At 45.6% G+C, this 19857-nt stretch overlaps 1 protein-coding gene and 1 long non-coding RNA gene across 2 annotated transcripts in view; one reads left to right on the top strand and one right to left on the bottom strand.

Annotated features, from left to right (window-relative positions):
* The window catches only part of LOC142070627 (killer cell lectin-like receptor subfamily B member 1B allele C), a 17432-nt gene extending 13649 nt beyond the window's left edge, over nucleotides 1-3783 (top strand). Inside the window, exons 4-6 of the mRNA XM_075124453.1 lie at nucleotides 16-159; nucleotides 2314-2468; nucleotides 3253-3783. Of these exons, the coding sequence (XP_074980554.1) occupies nucleotides 16-159; nucleotides 2314-2468; nucleotides 3253-3402 (449 nt within the window). The 3' untranslated portion in view covers nucleotides 3403-3783. The remainder of the gene's footprint in view (nucleotides 1-15; nucleotides 160-2313; nucleotides 2469-3252) is intronic.
* LOC142070629 (uncharacterized) overlaps nucleotides 1-17422 on the bottom strand; it is a 26613-nt gene extending 9191 nt beyond the window's left edge. The window contains exon 1 of the long non-coding RNA XR_012666545.1: nucleotides 17336-17422. This is a non-coding gene — a long non-coding RNA (uncharacterized LOC142070629). The remainder of the gene's footprint in view (nucleotides 1-17335) is intronic.
* Nucleotides 17423-19857: the final 2435 nt, after the last annotated feature.

Here is a 19857-nt window from a genome sequence, read left to right on the forward strand (position 1 = left end):
TCCTTTGCATTGAAGTCTGGAGGGGAAATGGTCAGAGTCCGTCCCTGCCCAGGACAACCTGCACTGAAAACACTACATCTTCAGGGGAATCTCCATGCACAGGGAGATGCTCGATGACAATCAATGGATTAATGGACAATCTGTGTGAAGATAGAGAGGGTGAGGAATTACAGCCCCTCTCTAACTGTGCAGTGTGTTCCCTTCTGCTGTTTGTTAACACCCCTCTTCTATAACAACCTGAAAATGTTATGGATCAAAATATGGCTTCTTTACTGTCCCCGTTGAAATCAATGGAACAATTCACAGAAGAAGGTACTACTCAGGATGAATAAAAGTATCAGAATCTGGCCCTGAAGATGTATTTGAACCAATATTTACAATTCCTAGTTAGTAATTATAATTATTGATACATACCCTGTGCTTGGAATAGAACTGGAATGTCCAGGGCTGCTTTTAAAAATGACATTAGATACCTTAGAGCACTGATTCTCAACCTGTGGTCCATGGACTTCTGGGGGTCCACAAACTATGTCTAAGGAGTCTGTGAAAGACTTAGACTGAAAACTGACTGAACAGAATTCAGCTATATCTACAAAGGGGTTTCCAAAGGGGTCCCCACCTCCATTCGAAATTTCCAAAGGGGTCTCAAATGAAAACCTCTGCCTTACAGCTTCCTGGTGTTTTCAAGAACTGCTCAAGGCCAAGGATTTTTTGCAAAGAGAGGGAAGGATTTTGGCAGCCTGGGCCCTTTACTAAATGACACATGTAGCCTTATTTCCCTGAATCTATAATTTGATGATAAATATTACTTGTTGTTAAATATTTTTATAATGCAAATATTTTGCTTAAAACCTGTAGCAGGAAGCCAAGCAGGAGTGAGCTAGGGAGGGTTCTAAACAGAAGCTCCTATGGTGAGAGAGAAAGAGAATGAGTGTAGTTTTAGGGATAATACTGTTTCCCTTATCCTAATAAAGTTACTTGTTCACTGTGGCCCTCTGTAGACTCAGATCTAAAGTACGCTGGTACCACGTTCAGGCTAACACTTGTAACCGACACACTCTGGAGGTTTAGGCTAGATAAGGTTGGGTGCTCTTAACACTTATTGAACCCGGTCAAGTTAAAGTCTTTGCCTAGACAAGGGCTGTGTTAGAAGGAAGTACATTTTCTGTGTCTCTCTAACCCAGGGAGGGTGTGACATTTGGAGTGCAATTATTCAGACCAGTGAGAAGTTGTCACTTCTTGCCATGTAACCCTGGGTGTCTTTAATGCTCTGCTGCTGTGGCTCACAGCCCAGACACCAACAGCCAGCAAACACATGCAGCTCCCTGAACGTGTGTGCACTGTGCAGCCCTGGTTCAGCGCTCTGACCCCAGCAGCCTGACACAACACAACAGCCACACCCGGGTCTTCACCAGATTCGTTACAACTCACCCAGATCCTGTGGAAAACATGTTTGTAATGTCATTTCCCCACCAGAGTTAGGAAAACTAATTTTTTTTCTTGTAACACTCTTCAGTAGTAGTGGCATAAGAAGCCTGGTTTACTCACAGAATAGATTATCCACATTCTCCCTCTCCTTTATTTAACTGGAAACTGATCACATTTGCATAAGTGGCAATTTTACCTTTTCTAGTCTTTTTTTTTCAATGAGGAGATTTCTTCTCTGCTACGTCACTTGCTCTCAGCTCGTTGTTGTTCCCCATCCTCTCCTCATCACATTAGATTGTAGGATTTTCAGGGCAGGGACCATGTTTCAACTCAGAGGGGCCCTTTCTCAAGCCGTTAGGAGCTACTAAGATACAAAGAAAAAGAAGAATCCTCGTCTTTTACTTACACACACACACACACACACACACACACGCATGCAAACAATATTCAGGTCACTGATTTACCGCCATTTCAGGTGAAGGGAAAACAACCGAACAAGCAAGAACAGTCACAGGCTGCATCTCAACAACTGAGAACAAAATGGCAGCTGCTGCCTGCAGGCTCCTAGAGAGGCAAACGTGCAGCACACAGGAAACAAAAGCACCAGTTTCACAGTTCGAGGCCGGAGCATGCACGGTGTCATGTTGCTCGAAGCAATGGTTCCCTAAATAGGCATTTAACCCATTCAACGATAATTAGAAGAATGTAAGACCCGTCGGTAAAATGCAGGGCAACTGACAGCTGTGACATTTCACCAAGAATATTTAATTTTCCAAAATGTACTGTTAACAGCTGGGAGGCTATTTGCTTCCCCACAATATGTGATGGGAGTCATTAAACCATTTGTGATGCTGGGTAATGATCTTCTTTCCTCCCCCTCCCCAGGAAGAACCGAGTGTCTGCTCTGCTCCCCAGGGTGGATGCTGCACAGGGGGAGCTGTTACTATTTCTCAGAGCAGTCGGGGACCTGGGATGCCAGTATGCGAAATTGTTCAGGCAGGAAATCCCAGCTGCTTGTTGTTGAAGATGAGGCTGAGATGGTAAGTCTGGGAACATTCCACATAGTACCCAGCAATCAGCAAACCCTCCATGTCATTCAGACACTTGACTGAAAAGCACAAATATACCTTAGGTTTTATCAGAACCTCTGACCAGGCAGGCTCTCCCTGAGAAACTGTCTGTGAATGGGCTTTTATTTCCCCACAAACAAGAGCCCCACTTGGGAAGACACCCAGAGGAAGCGGGGCCTGGCCTTTCTTCCCTCTGGCTGCGATCAGTCCTCTGATCCATTACTGAAAAGCTGCTCTACCAATTCAGTGGGCTTCCCTGGGTCTCCGTGAGGCTGATGGGCAGATGCTTCAGATGCAAATGTAGAAAGCAGAATAAGTTCTGATCTGGGAGGAGATTGGGGGTGTGATCAAGGGCTTTCCGCAGTCTGCTAAGGCAGGAAAGGCTTTGCTTTGCGGTTGAGTGCGACTTTCACGCTGTCGAGGGCCTGCCCAGTCTCCCTTTGGAAATGTAGAGGGTAGATTCCCTCTACAAGGCAAAAAAGGGCCTGATTTTCATGTCTGGAAGTTCACTCAGGGTCTGGCTGTTTTCAGCGACTCTTATGTTCTCCCAAGTGCAAGACTTTTGGGAAAAGCAGCTATAAGGATTCCCATGTGCCCTCAGGCTGTTCCAACCAAACTAGTTACCGGTGTGGCTGAGTCCTTGTCTTTCACATGTATCCCGGTCTCGGTTCAAAATGAGCATGTGATTGCATGAGGAATGAGGCAGAGCTGAAATGGCCCATCAGTGTGTAATGTATTTCTGTTTAATCCACAGGAATTTATAGCAACCAGAACAGAAACGAAATATTTCTGGATTGGATTAAACTTTCAAGAGAAAGAGGGAAGATGGATGTGGCTGGGTGACTCCCAGTTAGAAGGGCACAGGCTGAGCTTGTGGGTGGATTTTTCTTTGTATAAATGTTAAGTTACATTAATATAAATGCAGATACAGCTCTGACCGCATAGCTTCCCGCTAAGTAATTCCCAAAGCACAGAGCTAGTACTGTGATTGAAGGCACATATTTAGCTCCATCTTAGATTGCAAAGTCTCCAGCATGACCTGTTCCACAGAGACTAAGTTTTCCTTACTTATAGTCACAGTCTTTAGAAAGAAAAGGAGTACTTGTGGCACCTTAGAGACTAACCAATTTATTTGAGCATGAGCTTTCGTGAGCTACAGCTCACTTCATCGGATGCATACTGTGGAAAATACAGAAGATGTTTTTATACACACAAACCATGAAAAAATGGGTGTTTATCACTACAAAAGGTTTTCTCTCCCCCCACCCTACTCTCCTGCTTGTAATAGCTTGTCTAAAGTGATTACTCTCCTTACAATGTGTATGATAATCAAGGTGGGCCATTTCCAGCACAAATCCAGGGTTTAACAAGAATGTCTGAGGAACAGTGGGCGGGGGGGGGGGGGAAGGAATGAACAAGAGGAAATAGGTTACTTTTAATAATGCTCAAATGAATTGGTTAGTCTGTAAGGTGCCACAAGTACTCCTTTTCTTTTTGCGAATACAGACTAACATGGCTGTTACTCTGAAATTAGTCTTTAGAAAGCAGTGGTGCGGGAGATGCTGCATGAAGGACTCATCCTCAAGTTCAAATCACTGCAGACCATTGCTGCTTAGGCCCTATCTACAGAATCGTTTGGAGACTATTTTGTAGACGTTTTGCTAGGGCTGTATAGCAGCCCCATGAAAAACCTCTAGGGCTTGTCTGTACTAAGGTTATGGCCACATTGTAACTTAAGTTAATTGATTGCCAATTAACTCAATTCAAGTTACACAACTATACATGTTAGTGTAGACACTGTACAAACATTTGTTCCTTCTGGTCTTGGGTCACCCTACACTGAACTCGAGGAACAAGTATTTATGGAGTGTCTACATCAGCGTGTACCATCAAGCTAATTAATTGTTGATTAGAAATTATAGGAACAAAAGTACAGGACCAAACACGTCAGTCTAGACACAGCTCTAGTGTAACCATGTGGCACCAGAGTAAAAAGAAAAGTGATTTGTATCTGTGGAGTTTGCCTTGGGGCTTCCAGATGGGGAGAAATCTTCACCCCTGTGACATCAACAGGAATGCAAAACTCCCATTCACTTCAGTGGAAGTAGGATTTCACCACTAGGGTTTGTACTAGTGCAGCTAAATTGGTGGAGATACAACTGCACAAAGCAGCATCCTCCCTAGACAGGACCTTCTTGGCATCAAAGTTAAGTTGATGATCTCTTTATTCTCTTCTTTGGCAATCAGGTGGCTTTGGGCAGGGTGAGGATAGCCGAGCTGGAGGAATAAAGTGCACTGACACATATCATAGTAAGGTGGCACTGCAGGGACACAGTTATTCAAATGGTTTAAAAATGTACAAAAATAATATGTAACTTGAAAGAATTTTCAACCACATCTGCCAATGGCACTAACCTAAGAAGGTGCTGAGTGCCTAGGGATTTTCTGTGTTCATATCTGACCAATGTATTATGTGGCCAGGGTCACCACAGTCCCACCAGCCTCAATTACTGTCCATCAAGTGAGGCCTGTAAGTACTTGAAAGTGACCCTGATGCCGCCTGCTGTTCATAGAAGATCGCACTTGAACTCCAGGTTATGGCTCAAACCCACCTGCAAACTCCCAATATGTATGAATCAGATGTTATTGGAGAGTGGGACCACTTGGGTTGACTGTCTGGTCTGTCATGCAGACTTGACATTTGGATTCATGTAGCTGAAAACTCCTCCTCGCCTCCTCACTATTAAGACTCACCATTTCTCCTTTGTGGAAGGGTTTTCCTCCTCTTGCTGATAATGCTCATGGACCCCTGAATTCCTCCTACCAGTGTCTGCTCTCCGTGAATCCCTGTGCAAATCCCATCTGTCCGATCAAATGGATTGCAATGAGCCTGCATATGCCAGTCTAGCCACATAAGAAAAAAACACACACACAAAAGAAAAAAACCCTGGTTCCCTCCTCCCAAACTCTGTTCCTGTCTTTTTATTCAGTCCCAAGTTCTGAGCTAATCTCTCAGCGAGCAGCTTTTGTTTTCTCTTTAGGGTGGTGGAAAACGGAACTGGAGATGGCAAGAACTGTTGTGTTTTCAAAAAGAAGTTATACTCTGAGAGCTGCCCGAGTTTACACAGATGGATCTGCAAGAAAAATGCATTCACGCTGGCTCCCTGGAACACCCCAGAACATTAGACACTGTCCCTTGTAGAATGATGCATTTTCTTGTACTTTGATATTTTAATGTAAATAATCATAAGAGCATTGCACAAAAACCATAGCATTCGGCAATCCTGTGTCGATTGACCACTGGCTGTATTAGGAATAGGTTTGTATTGTAACCCCCTGTAGCTCCTGGAGTCCAAGGCTAGAGGATGTTTAGCTAAACAGATTATAATAATTGATGCATGATAAATAAGCCAATAGCACATTCGATCCAGGGCCGGGCCTTTACCCTTCAGCTTGAGCAACCTCATCCCATTTTATTCACCTCTTCAGATTCCAAATGCTTTTCGTTTTAGGCTAATCCCTTTCTCTTAAGATTTAGTGCCAAATGACATCTGCATAAATATGGAAATGCCTGTGACTATCTGCTCTGTATTAAGAAATGACTCATAAACACCTCTTTCCTTGCTTACTTTCAACTTTTGTATTATTAAGATTTTCAAGTAGAAACTCTTATGCAATGGAAGGTTCTTTCCTGCTCCTTGGTGCAGCTGCTTTAGCAGGAACCATTTTGGTTCCTCTGACCAGCCGTGCCCAAAGATGACTTGTGTACATTGTGAGTAAATGTCAATATTAATTAACTGGACAGGAAAAATACTCTTCTAACACCTGGGGAACTAAGGCACTTTGGCCCAGATCATAGAATCATAGAAGTGAATGACTGTCCCTGTACTCCTGTCCCTGTACTCAAGGCAGGACTAAGGAATAACTAGACCGGGGGTTGGCAAATGGGAGCTCCGGGAAGCGAACCGCAGCCACTGGAAGCTGTGAGAGTCTGTGCCCACGGACAGTCAACGTAAACAAAATGTCTCGCGGCTTGCCAGCAAATTACCCTGATGGGCCACGTGCCGAAGGTTGCCGACCCCTGAACTCGACCACTCCTGACAAGTGTTTGTTTAACCTGTTCTTGAAAACCTCCAGTAATAGAGATTCCATAACCTCCTTAGGTAAACTATTCCCGTGCTTAGCTACCCTGACAGGAAGTTAGTTTTTCCTCATGTCCATCCTAAATCACCCTTGCTGTAATTTAAGCCCATTGCTTCTTGTCCTATCCTCAGAGGTTAAGGAGAACAATTTTTCACTCTCCTCCTTATAACATCCTTTTACATACTTGAAAACTGTTATCATTTCCCTGCTCAGTCTTCTCTTCTCCAGATTAAACAAACCCATTTTTGTCAGTCTTCCCTCATAGGTATGTCCTCCAAACCTTTAATCATTTTTGTTGCTCTTTTCTGGATTTCTCCAATTTTGTCCATATCTTTCCTGAATTGTGGCACCCAGAACTGGACACAGTGTTCCAGCTTACACCTAATCAGTACAGAGTAAAGCGGATCCACACAGCAAATTAGGCTCTTAACATCCCTTGATTTCAGTGGAAGTTAGGAGTCTAAGTAGATTTGTGGAACTGGGTGATTAAATGACTCTCCCAAGGTCACACAAGAAATCTATGGCAGAGGTGGGAATTGGATTTAAAACTCCTGAGAGACAATCTAGTGTAATTTTCTTCCTTGAATTCTGTAAAAGCCTACCCAACATGCACCTTGTTTTTAGACAGAGGAGGTTGTTTTCACCAGATGCCCAGTTATTGTTCTATTTAATTCCCAAGATACTATAGATGTCTTCATTATTTTTGAAAAAGGCCTCATTTATTTAAATGATTACTGTGTAAGATTCTTTGTTGCATTAGATACTTGCTTTGTGTCTGACCTTAATGCAACAAGGTTACAGCCTGCCTCTGGGAGAGGAGTGTAGTTAAAAGCTTAGAGACAGGATAACCACAGCTAGAACAATCAATCTGAAAGATTTGACCTGATCTGCCACATTAGAGACCGGGGTGAAATCCTGGCCCCAGTGATGTCAATGGCAAAATGCCCACTAACTTTAAGGAGGTCAGGATTTCACCTTAGGGTTCTATTTCTAACTGAGCCTGCAATGAGCTTGAATAACCTCTCTCTCTATTTATTTTAAAATGTAGTCTGTGTGCAGCATCTTAGACTGGATTGTTCCCATGGCGTTGGTCAATAAGAAGCATGGTGAAGGATGAACACAAAGAGCAGTTAGCAGAGGTGATACAAACTCATGGCAAACACTATCAATGTCTAACTGACATTGTTGAAAGTGACCCATGAGGAGCAATCAGTGGAGCCAACCATCGATCCCTGAGCATTTCAGATTCCTTGCAAAGGGGTTTTACAAAAGGTGAGACAACCCAATGAAAACCAAAAAGGATGATTTTCAACTCTCCTTATTCTTCCTGTATCAATCTGCTGTTCTTCAAGCCAGCATGAAATGTTCAAAAGGTGCTTAAAATTTGCCATTCTTAAGATTTGTATGAAATAAAGATTTAAAATTCCAGTTAAACAGAAACCTCTGCAACAGCTTTAACTGTGCTGTTCAGACCAGCTCCAGCATGGCACAACACTGTGTTCTTCTCATTGAAGTATCTCAACACCTTGAGGAACAATCCTCAGATCTCCACCGGCGTCCCCCCCCAAATATCTTATCCTCTCTTTCACAGCTGGAACTCAATGTGCTTTCTCTTCTGCCCAGGTGAAGAGGCAGCAAGGAGTCAGTTCTAAGAAAATTTCCTCCCAGTGCTGGAGACCTGGGGCCTCATTCCCCACCTCGTGACTCCAGATTTACACCACCGTGAGGCCATAGGTTTTAATGGAGTTACACCAATGTAAAACTGGAATAACACAGTGGTGTATGAGGCTCCTGATCTCTTCAGAACCATCCTACCAACTGGGCACACAAGGAAGTGAACTCAGCTAATTGCTCCTATAACTGCCATAGGAGCCACAGGAGCGAGAATTGATGGAGTTGATGCTCCTTTCAGCAACCGTAAACATTGAAGTGCAAATGAACATTTAACACTTACCCATGTAAATCAAGAGTCACTCCACTGCCTCAGTGGAGTTAATGAGAGGAGCATCAGGACCAGTGGGTGCGTTCTTCCAAAGGTGCAGAGCAGCCTTCATTCTCCTGCCCCTTTAAGAAACAGTGGTGTCAGACCAGAGAACATTCTAAGTGTGTTTCTTCTTCAGTGCTTTCTGGTGTACAATTTCACTGCAAAGCACCAGGGCAGGCCTGCTGCTCAGATTATACAACCTGGAGGAGGGGTGGGAGAATGTATGCCTCCATGTAGGTTCACACACAGTCTGACACTTCCAACACATGTACCCATGTTGGTCTGTGTGTAACCCTTCTGCCTGTCAGAGTTGGCAGCAACAAGGGCCGGGTTCAGTATCTAGGGCTTCCATTCCAATAACACAATGCAAAACCGGCTTGAGCCCCCACCCAGTGACCTGGGACAAATATATACCACCTCCGCTGGGCGCCTCCAAGAGGCAATACTTCCCCTCTTGCAAGCACATAGTCTGAGTGTAGCAAAACGCCTTTTAATAACAGAGAGAAACAATGTGGCATTATGTTGGGGACACACCACCAACAGGATTCATAACACAACTCATGAGCAAAAAAACCCACCCCAAGCAAATTGGGGAATGTCCTTTCCCTTTGGTTCTTGAGTCCAGCAACCCAAATCACCCAAAGTCCAATGACCAAAAGTCTCTGTCCCTGGTCAGGGCAGCCCCATAGTTCAAAAGTTTATTTGCAGAGTTTTACTTCCCAACCTGGGTGGAGATTGGGGGAGGGGAGTAAGGGTCACCTTACGTGGTCCAAAACTGATGGCCCCACCTCTCCATGGGGCTCCGCTCTGCCAGCCACCTGATGAGCTGCTCCAGGCATCCAACAAACTGCTCTGCTCTGCTCCACCAGCCGCTCTGCTCACCGTCCTGCAAACTGCTCCACCATATATCTTCAGGCTCCCCCACTAATTAACACAACACTCAGTGATTTCAGCTCTTAGTAAGTTTAGCTCTTTTGTGATTTCAGCTTGTAGTATGGGAGCCTCAATTCTGGTACACCATTAGCCCAAAGTGAATTCAGCTCAGCAACCTGTAACTAGACTCCTAATAGAATCAAAATTAGCTCTGATATTCCACTGTGGAGAAAGGAGGCAGTGCAATTAGCATGTAAGGCCCTCGCCAGGCCAGGCCACCAAGTATTATTTCCTATCCCCGTCCTCTTTCAATTCACAGAGTTTTGGAACCCATGTCCCTTGCCTAGCGAGTGCTACTTAGTTGATGGCAAGTCCCTCCATCATAACAAAAGGCCAAGTACAGTTCCACTGTCCTTGATTCCCATAATCAGGGTAATAACAATTTATTCTTCCTGCCCCAATAACAGAGACACTGGGGATCCCACAGCAGCCAAAGTGACCATTTGGGCAGCTATGGCCTCATTCTAGGCGGGGTGGGTGTTCCTATGCAAATGAGATCGGCGCCAGAAGTTCTTTTCCACAACTTGCCACACCTCACCACCAGATGTAAGGGTGGAGCTCATCCTGACTCTGCTTACATGTCTAACTCAAAAGGCTACTTTCTTTCACCAGCAGAAGGTGGTCCAGTGAAAGATATTACTTCTCCCACCTTGTCTACTTTTGACACAGTCTGGCAAATACAAGGTATTTCGGGGGCCGGGGCCAAAGGTGCAGAGCAGCCTTCATTCTCCTGCCCCTTTAAGAAACAGTGGTGTCAGACCAGAGAACATTCTAAGTGTGTTTCTCCTTCAGTGCTTTCTGGTGTATAGTTTCACGGCAAAGCAGCAGGACAGGCCTGCTGCTCAGATTATATAACCTGGAGGAGGGGTGGGAGAATGTATGCCTCCATGTAGGTTTACACACAGTCTGACACTTCCAACATATGTACCCATGTTGGTCTGTGTAACTCAAAAGGCTACTTTCTTTCACAGAAGTTGGTCCAGTGAAAGATATTACTTCTCCCACCTTGTCTACTTTTGACACAGTCTGGCAAATACAAGGTATTTTGGGGGCCGGGGCCAACCACATTGCTAGTTTCATGATGGAGCTCCTAGGGGTCCACAGAGCCAAACACGAGACAGACCCTGCCCAGAAGAATGTACAGTTCAAATAGAACAGACAAAAGGTGAGAAAGGAAACACTTTTCTCCCCTGTTTGGAGATGGGGAAGTGAGGCAGAGAGAGGGGAGGGAAGCCACTAAGCCATTTCCACTGGCATTTTCAATATGTTTGGTGGTCACTGGAACTAAAATTTAGCTTGTTTAGTTCTACATTACACAGTGTTCTGCTGAAGTAAAAGCATATTTTGCTGGGTCTATAAATGCCTCTTCCTGCCTCTCCATAGATTCCTCGATTTTAAGGCAACTGGAGCCCATCTAGCCTGAGCCCTGCACAACACAGGCCATAGGATTTCACATATTCATTTCGGCATGAAGCCCATAAGTTCTATCTGAGCAAGAGCACATCTTTTACAAAGATCCCTTTGAAGCCAAGGGCTGTGGCACAAGCTCCATCCTCCGTCAGTACTTGAGGTCCTTTTTATGGGTGTAGGACCTTTGCCTCCAGCAAGAGAACAGCTTCTGTTCAGTTTCACAACAACTTTAGTGCAGTTTTCCTCTAGGCTACAATTCAAACAAATAATTCTTCACCAGAGCAGCTCCAACAATGAAAGCCATGGTGGAAGCTGCCATTTAAAAATGTTGCAGGCATTTTACCACCAGGTGGTAGGGTTAGATAATATCCAGGGAAACAGCTGGACCCTCTTTGTGTTACAGATCCTACCACTACTATTACCATTGGAGCTTCACTGGTGGAAAATTATGGGTCCATTTTTTTCCTCGTGTAGACAGGGCCTTAGGCCCAGATCCATAAAGCTACATAGGCACCTCAGCTCCAAACTGAGGTTCCTAAATTCCATTTTTAGGCTCCACTGCAATCCCCAAAATTGCCACTCGGCTACTGCTTAACCCTGAAGGTGCTTAAACTCACTCAGTGCCTAAGCTTTAGCTGTAAAAGGTCACTAAGCACCAATGTTTCTGTTTCTGGGCATATGCACTGCTGCCTCCATCTAGGCACCTGGACACCGATCTCCTGCCTAAGCCCAGAGCAACCTGCAAACCAGGGGAAGATAAACACTCCTTCTCCTCCTAAATCAATATGCAGGCACTGCTCCAGTAGCCATGCTCATAGGCTGCCTAACTTCACACAAAGCGGCTGATGGGGAAAGAGGAGGAAGAACTCCATTATAAGCTTCATGCAGTGGAGAGGGAACTTACCTGAGATGTGGGTAGCCCCTACTTCAAGTCTCCCCTCCTTCTGAGTTGGAGAGGAGATTTGAAGAGGGATCTGCCACCTCTCTGGTGGCTGCCCTCACCCTAGTGTTTGGGATATTCTAATGTGGGCCTTCCTTAATCTCTCCTAATTAAGTTATACCACTTTAATAGAATAATTAAAGATTAATTGGGCCAAAGAAAGAGTGAGGATGACTCTATAGTCCAGTGGTTACAGCGCGTTCCTCCCTCTTCAACTCCCTTATCCTCATCAGGCAGAATGGGGACTAGAATGGGGAGGGGCGCTCTCCCATCCTGGTTGAGTATCCTAACCACTGGGCTAGAAGTTATAAGTGAGCTCCTCTTTCTCCTTCTCCCACCCCCGTTTGGTGTAGATTGGGCCCACTGCCGAGTTACCTGAGAGTGCCATTTTCCTCCTGGTTTGTGGATCACTGGCAGAGACTGGCACCTCACTGCAGCCTGGACTCAAGTCCTGTCCCTCTCACAGAGTTCAGCACTTAAGACAAACCCCTCTTGTTGCCATCTCCCATTAGCTAGCCTAGGTGGCTCCCATCTAGCCTGCTGGCTTTTGTGGATCTCATTCTAAGGTCTGATCTACACTAGGGGCAGGGATCGATCTAAATTATGCAACTTCAGCTACATGAATAACGTAGCTGAAGTCGACGTACTTAGAACTACTCACCGCGGTGTCTTCACTGCAGTAAGTCGACTGCTGACACTCTCCCATCGACTCCGCCTGCGCCTCTAGGTCCGGTGGAGTACAGGAGTCGACAGGAGAGTGCTCGGGGGTCGATTTATCACATCGCATTTATGTGATAAATCGACCCCCACTGGATCAATCGCTGCCCTCCGATCCAGCGGGTAGTATAGACATACCATAAGGCACCTATCATTCCCCATTCATTGTACAGGGAGCCTGGGTGTGTAACTCAGGCTGTGAATCCCAGTGTTGTTCCTTTGATTTTCTAGGTGCTTAAAAGTTGGGTGTTGTAATGCTCAGTACTGCAATTGTAAGCAGAGTCAGGATGTGCTCTACCCTGACATCTGGTGGTGAGTTGTGGTGGGTTGTGGAAAATAACTTCAGGGGCTGATCTCATTTGCATAGGCACACCCATCCCGCCTAGATGGTCACTTCGGTTGCTGTAGGAGCCCCAGTTTCTTTGTTATTGGGGCAGGAAGAATAAACTGTTATTATCCTGATTATGTGAATCAAGGATAGTGGAACTGTACTTGGCCTTTTGTTATGATGGAGGCACTCACTATCAACTAAGCAGCGCTTGCTAGGCAAGGGTCATGGGTTCCAAAACTCAGTGATTTGGGAGAGGTTGGGGGTAGGTATTAATGTCTTGTGGTATGCGTCTCTGGTGAGGGTCTTACATGCCAGTTCTCTTCTCCTCACTGTGGAATACTAGAGCTAGTTTTGATTCCACTTGAAGTCTAGTTAGAGACTGCTGAGCTGAGTTCACTTTGGGCCAATGGTGCACCAGTGCTGAGGCTCCCCTACTGCAAGCTGAAATCACTGAGCATTGTGTTAAGCAGTGGGGTGGGAGCCTGAAGGTATATTGTGGAGCAGTTCTTGGGATGGCTGGTGGAGTGGACTGTCTGGTGGAGCAGTTTGCGGGACGGCTGGAGTGGGTCACAGGACGGCTGGTGGAGTGGAGCCCCACGGAGAGGTGGGACAGTCTGCTTTGGTGTCCATTAATCCCCACATTTCCACCCAGTTTGGGAGGTAAACTCTGCAGATAAAGTTTTGAACTCTGGGGCTGCACTGACCAGGGACAGAGACTTTTGGGTCGTTGGACTTTTGGGACTTTGGATTGCTGGACTCAAGAACCAAAAGGAAAGGACATGGCCCAATTTGCTTGGGGTGGGTTTTTGCTCATGGGTTCTGTTATGAATCCTGTTGGTGGTGTTTCCCCAACATAATGCCACCTTGTTTCTCTCTGTTACTCAAAGGCTTTTGCTACATTCAGACTCTGTGCTTGCGAGAGGGGAAGTATTGCCTCTTGGAGGCGCCCAGCGGGGGTGGTATATATTTGTCCCAGGTCACTGGGTGGGGACTCGAGCCGGTTTTGCATTGTGTTATTGGAATGGAACCCCTAGATACTGAACCCGGCCCTTGTTGCTGCCAACTCTGACGGGCAGAAGGGTTACACAATGCTTAACTGCCTTTATGGATCTGGGTCTTAGTCCATAAAGGAAAATGCTGCCAATTTCCCATAGGAAGGAAGGGAGACCCACTAAACAGGCAATGAAGAGGATACAGTTCCAAAACCTCAGTGGCACCATAGCCTGATATCTTACTTCCTTTTCCTAAATGAGATCTTTGAGAACTAACACCAGACATCTGACAACATTCTGGATCCTACCAATCAGGCTCTAGCTATTGGAATGGTATACTAGGGTTGCCAGGTGTCTGGTTTTTTCCAGTTGAAAAGGGACCTTGGCTGCTCCAGTCTCCACTGCCGTCCAGGCCATTAAAAGTCCAGTTGGTGGTGCATCGGAGGCTGGGGCTAAGGCAGGCTCCTTTCCTGCCCTGGCTCTGCATGGCTCCCGGAAGCAACCACCAGGTCCCTGTGGTTCCTAGGTGCACGGGTGGCCAGGGAGGCTCCATGCACTGCCCCCGCCCTCAGTCCCAGCTCTGCAGCTCCCATTGACCAGAAACTGCGAACAATGGGAGCTGTGGGGGCGGTGCCTATGGCCGCGAGGGCAGTGCGCAGAGCCTTCCTGGCCACCTATGCGACTAGGGGCTGCAGGGACCTGGCAGCCGCTTCCTGGGAGCTGCAGTAAGTGATGCCGGGACCCCACACACAAACCCCCCACACACACACTCCGACCCCCTGCCCCAGTCCTAAGCCCCCTCCAGCACCCCAAACCTCTCATCCTCAGCCCCACCCCAGAGCACACACTCCCAGCCAGAACCCCCACCCCCACACCCTAATCCTCTGTCCCAGCCCAGTGAAAGTGAGTGAGGTTGGAGGAAAGCGAGCGATGGAGGGAAGGGGAATGAAGCGAGCAGGGGGTGGGACCTTGCAGAAGGGGTGGGGGCTCGTAGAAGGGGCGGGGCAGGGATGGAACGGGGACAGGAAGAGGTGGGGTAGGGCGGGCTGGGGGCAGGGTAGGGCGGGGGCGGGAAGATGCTGGGCAGTTGGGGCCCTGGGGGAAGGGGTGGAGTGGAGGCAGGGCCTGGGATAGAGCTGGAGGTCGAGCACTGCGGTAGATTATGTGAAACTCACTGGTTGTGCTGGTATGACTCCCTCCAAAAACTGCATGCAAGATATGGCACTGTAGTGGAAACACTGGAAGACGTTTCAGTTCAGAACCATCAGCTAGATCAGTTCAGACCATCAGCTAGATGGCAAGGCCAAAGAGCATCTGTTGAGGCTCTTGGCTTTGGAAAGAATATTCAAGATTTTGAATAGAGCTTCAGAAGAACTACAAAATGAAAACCTGAATTTATCAAGTACCATGGAATTAGTAGCAAGCAATATTGCTGCTCTTCAAGAAATGAGAACATCTGAAAGCAAATGGAAGGAGCTTTGTGATACAGATGAAATCATTGCCAAGGAACTTGAAATTGCTATTCCGGGTCAGGCAGTCACAACTCCTGAGCACAACAAAACAAAATGGCAAGAAGACCTAACAAAATGTCCTCCAAGCTGGCCTTGTTTTTTGTTTCTAGTACACTGGGTCAGTCACCGACACGTGATGTTCTCAACAGCATGCAAGAATCTATAAAATCTGATTTCTACTATCCTGTTCTGGCCACAGTTCTTGCTGAGCTTGATAAACGATTCACCTCTAACTCCAGTTTGTTTTCCTCACTAATTGCTTGTGACCCAAAGAGTGAACATTTTCTTGATTATGAGAAACTGAAAATAATTGCAGATCACTATAGATCAACAGGCACCAATTTTGTTGACCAGGATGCAGAAGTCAAAGTTGCCAAGAAGCACATTGCACCAAAAACTTGACTTCAATTTCTGAATTCTGGAATGTTCTCAATGATTTACCAAGGGTTATTAGTCTTTGATATCCATTGTAGATATTGTGTTGAGCCTTCCAGGTTCTACAGCATCAAATAAGAGGTTCTTCTCTGTGCTCAAGAGAATGAAGGACTACTTAAGATCCACAATGAGAGACAGGCACTGAAGTGACTTGGTCATTTTATCTTCAAAACACCTGGATATCAACAAGGCTATTGACAATTTTGCCAAGATGAGACCCTGGCATTATCTATTGTTTTACTCATACCTGGAGTGGTTGTTTGCTTGTTTGTTTGTTTGTTTGTTTGTTTTCAATAATTTATTTCCTGTTAAATATTTCTGGAACAAATTTACTGTCGGATTCTCCTCTTCACAGTTTGGAACATAAAACATTTTAGCCAGGATGGGCAGGGATGTAAAAACATGCGCTGAAGTGTCCCTAGCCTCTACTTGCCAGAAGCTGGGAATGGGCAACAGGAGGTGGATCCCTTGATGGTTACCTGTTCTGTTCATTCCCTCTGGGGCACCTGACACTGGCCACTGTCAGCAGACAGGACACTGGGCTAGTTGGACATTCTGACCCAGTATGGCCGTTCTTATGTTCTTAAAAAAAACAATTGCAAGGGTAAGCAGATTTTATTCGTTTTTATTATCTCTACTAAAGACAGTATACAAAGTATCAAACTTGTGTTTCCGTTATCTATGCTATGGCTGCAAAACCTCAAGGCTTGGGATTGGGGATATTTTGCTGTATTAGCTCCTCATTGTTCTACATTTGCATATAAAATTAAACTATGGCTTCAACTGGTGTCTGTATATATTTTTTCTTTCTTGATATAGGAATTAGATACAGTGCTCCTGTCAGCTTATTTCTACGTTATTATCTACTAAAAAACTAGAGATTTAGGTGCTTAAGTAGCTCCTAGAATCACAAAGCTGCCTCCCCCAATCTGAAATGACTGGATTCCCTCCAACCACATATTGAACTCAACACATGACAGCAGCAGCCCATACTCCAAAACAGCCTTCCAGCATTCAAGCCACATCCTGGGTGTCTGTGTGAAACACCCGCCTGCCAGCCACATCTGAGTTACACTTTGACTCTCACCAGCCTTGGTTATACTGTAGGGTGACCTTCAGTCTTAGATTTCCCCCCAAAAAGATGTGTCCTGTACTGCCCACCCCTCTCCTGGACTATACAAATTACATTAGGTCCAATGTTTCTTTAATAGAAATAGTCTGTACACAACTTGTCACTCCAAATGGAGTTGCCCAGACAATTCAATTTCAACACACTGGACTAGACAAAACAATACAACAGGTTTATTAACTACAAAGAGAGAGATTTTAAGTGGGTACCAGTAATGCAATATAAACAAATGGTTACAAGGAAAATAAAGATAAAATGCGACTGGTGCCTAACTTAACAAACTATGTTAAATTCAAAGCAAAGTTTTCTTACCACATGCTTTCAGCAGTCTTACCGATCAAACTTCTTAGCTCAGGACCCCTTCTCCGAAAGTACAGTGAATGCTTCCTTTGTTTCTACGGGTGCCATGAATGTGATAGGTGGGCGGGGAGGAGGGTATCTTGGGCGGGGGTGAGGGGGGTCTGCCACTTCTTTTTATAGTCCTGTCTACCCTTTGAGAAGCATTTCCAGCGGGGAGTGTGCAACAGGCCATCTGTGTGGAAGGGAACTCCATACTGTGACTTTGCTAAAATGTAGATTTTTTTGCCCTGCCCCCTTTCCTGCCACAGAATGGCCACTCAGCTAGGGTGACCACATGTCCCATTTTGGCTGGGACAATCTCGTCTTTAAGCCCTGTCCCAGCCATTCTGATTTTTTTTGGCAAAACTGGGCATTTGTCCCATTTTCTCTTGCCAACTGATCATCAATTGGCAAGAGCAAACTGGACAACTGCACAGTTTTGCCAAAAAAGTGGGGTGCAACCCCTAGTGGGACACAGAAGAACTTGCAGGGAGAGGCAAGGGGCAATGCCAGCCCTGCAAGGGAGCGAGGGTTCGGGAGAGCGGATCAGGCCAGGCCAGCCCCACATGGGCAGCCAGCCAGAGTTCTTGGGCTGGCCCACGTGCAGGGAGTAGAGGGGGGCCTCAGGCCAGCCCTGCTCAGGCAGGTGGCAGGGGGGGCTCAGGCTAGTCCCATATGTGGGGGGGGTCTCGGGTGGGCAGCAGGGGGCTCAGGCCGGCCTGGCACGGGACAGAAAGGGGGGCCTTGGACCAGCCATACGCAGGCAGGTGGCAGTGGAGTCAGGGAGGGCTGGGAGTGGGTTCACACGGGGGAGGGACAACAGCACCATTTCAGATTTGTGGTGGGAAACAACTTTAACTGTGATTCCAGGTGCTACTTAGGCACTTGAAAACTCTATTTTTTTGTCAGATAACTTAGCAATTAAACTGACAGGAGCACTGTATCTAATTCCTATATGAAAGAAAGAAAATTAAATAAATATTAGACCCACTCAGCTCTAATACTAACATAAGAACACAAGAACATAAGAGTGGCCATACTGGGTCAGCCCAAAGATCCATTCAGCCCAGTATGCTGTCTGCCGACAGTGGCCAATGCCAGGTGCCCCAGAGGGAGTGAACCTAACAGGTAATGATCAAGTCATCTCTCTCCTGCTATCCATCTCCACCCTCCGACAAACAGAGGATCAGGATACCATTCTTTATCCACCCTGGCTAATAGCCATTAATGGACATAACTTCCATCAGTTTATCTAGTTCTTTTATAAACCCCGTTATAGTCCTAGCCTTCACAACCTCCTCAGGCAAGGAGTTCCACAGGTTGACTGTGCGCTGTGTGAAGAACTTCCTTTTATTTGCTTTAAACCTGCAGATTTGTCAGATTTGTCACCTACAAAGGACGGGTTAGGTTTGGGAATCTCCCTAACATCCTCAGCCGTGAAGACAAATGCCCATTAATTTCATTTGGTCGCCCCTAGTTCTTATATGATGGGAACAAGTAAATAACTTTTCCTTATTCACTTTCTCCACACCACTCATGATTTTATATACCTCTATCATATCCCCCCTTAGTCTCCTTTTTTCCAAGCTGAAAAGTCCTAGCCTCTTTAATCTCTCCTCATATGGGACCCGTTCCAAACCTCTCATCATTTTAGTTGCCCTTCTCTGAACTTTTTCTAATGCCAGTATATCTTTTTTGAGATGAGGAGACAACATCTCTAGGCATTATTCAAGATGTGGGCGTATTATGGATTTATATAAGGGCAACGTGATATTTTCTGTCTTATTATCTATCCCTTTCTTCATGATTCCCAACGTTCTGTTCGCTTTTTTGACTGCCGCTGCATATTGAGTGGATCTTTTTAGAGAACTATCCATGACGACTCCAAGATCTCTTTCCTAATTAGTTGTAGCTAAATTAGCCCCCATCATATTGTATGTATAGTTGGGGTTATTTTTTCCAATGTGCATTACTTTACGTTTATCCACATTAAATTTCATTTGCCATTTTGTTGCTCAATCACTTAGTTTTGTGAGATCTTTTTGAAGTTCTTTACAGTCTGCTTTGGTCTTAACTATCTTGAGCAGTTTAGTATCATCTGCAAACTTTGCCACCTCACTGTTTACCCCTTTCTCCAGATCATTTATGAATAAGTTGAATAGGATTGGTTGACTGACCCTTGGGGAACACTACTAGTTACCCCTCTCCATTCTGAAAATTTACCATTTATTCCTACCCTTTGTTCCCTGTCTTTTAACCAGTTCTCAATCCATGACAGGATCTTCCCTCTTATCTCATGACAACTTAATTTACGCAAGAGCCTTTGGTGAGGGACCTTGTCAAAGGCTTTCTGGAAATCTAAGTACACTAGATCCCTCTTGTCCATATGTTTGTTGACTCCTTCAAAGAACTCTAAAAGATTAGTAAGACATGATTTCCCTTTACAGAAACCCTGTTGACTTTTGCCCAACAATTTATGTTCTTCTATGTGTCTG

Source organism: Caretta caretta, chromosome 1 (assembly GCF_965140235.1).
Source record: "Caretta caretta isolate rCarCar2 chromosome 1, rCarCar1.hap1, whole genome shotgun sequence".
In the NCBI taxonomy this organism is placed as follows: Eukaryota; Metazoa; Chordata; order Testudines; family Cheloniidae; genus Caretta; species Caretta caretta.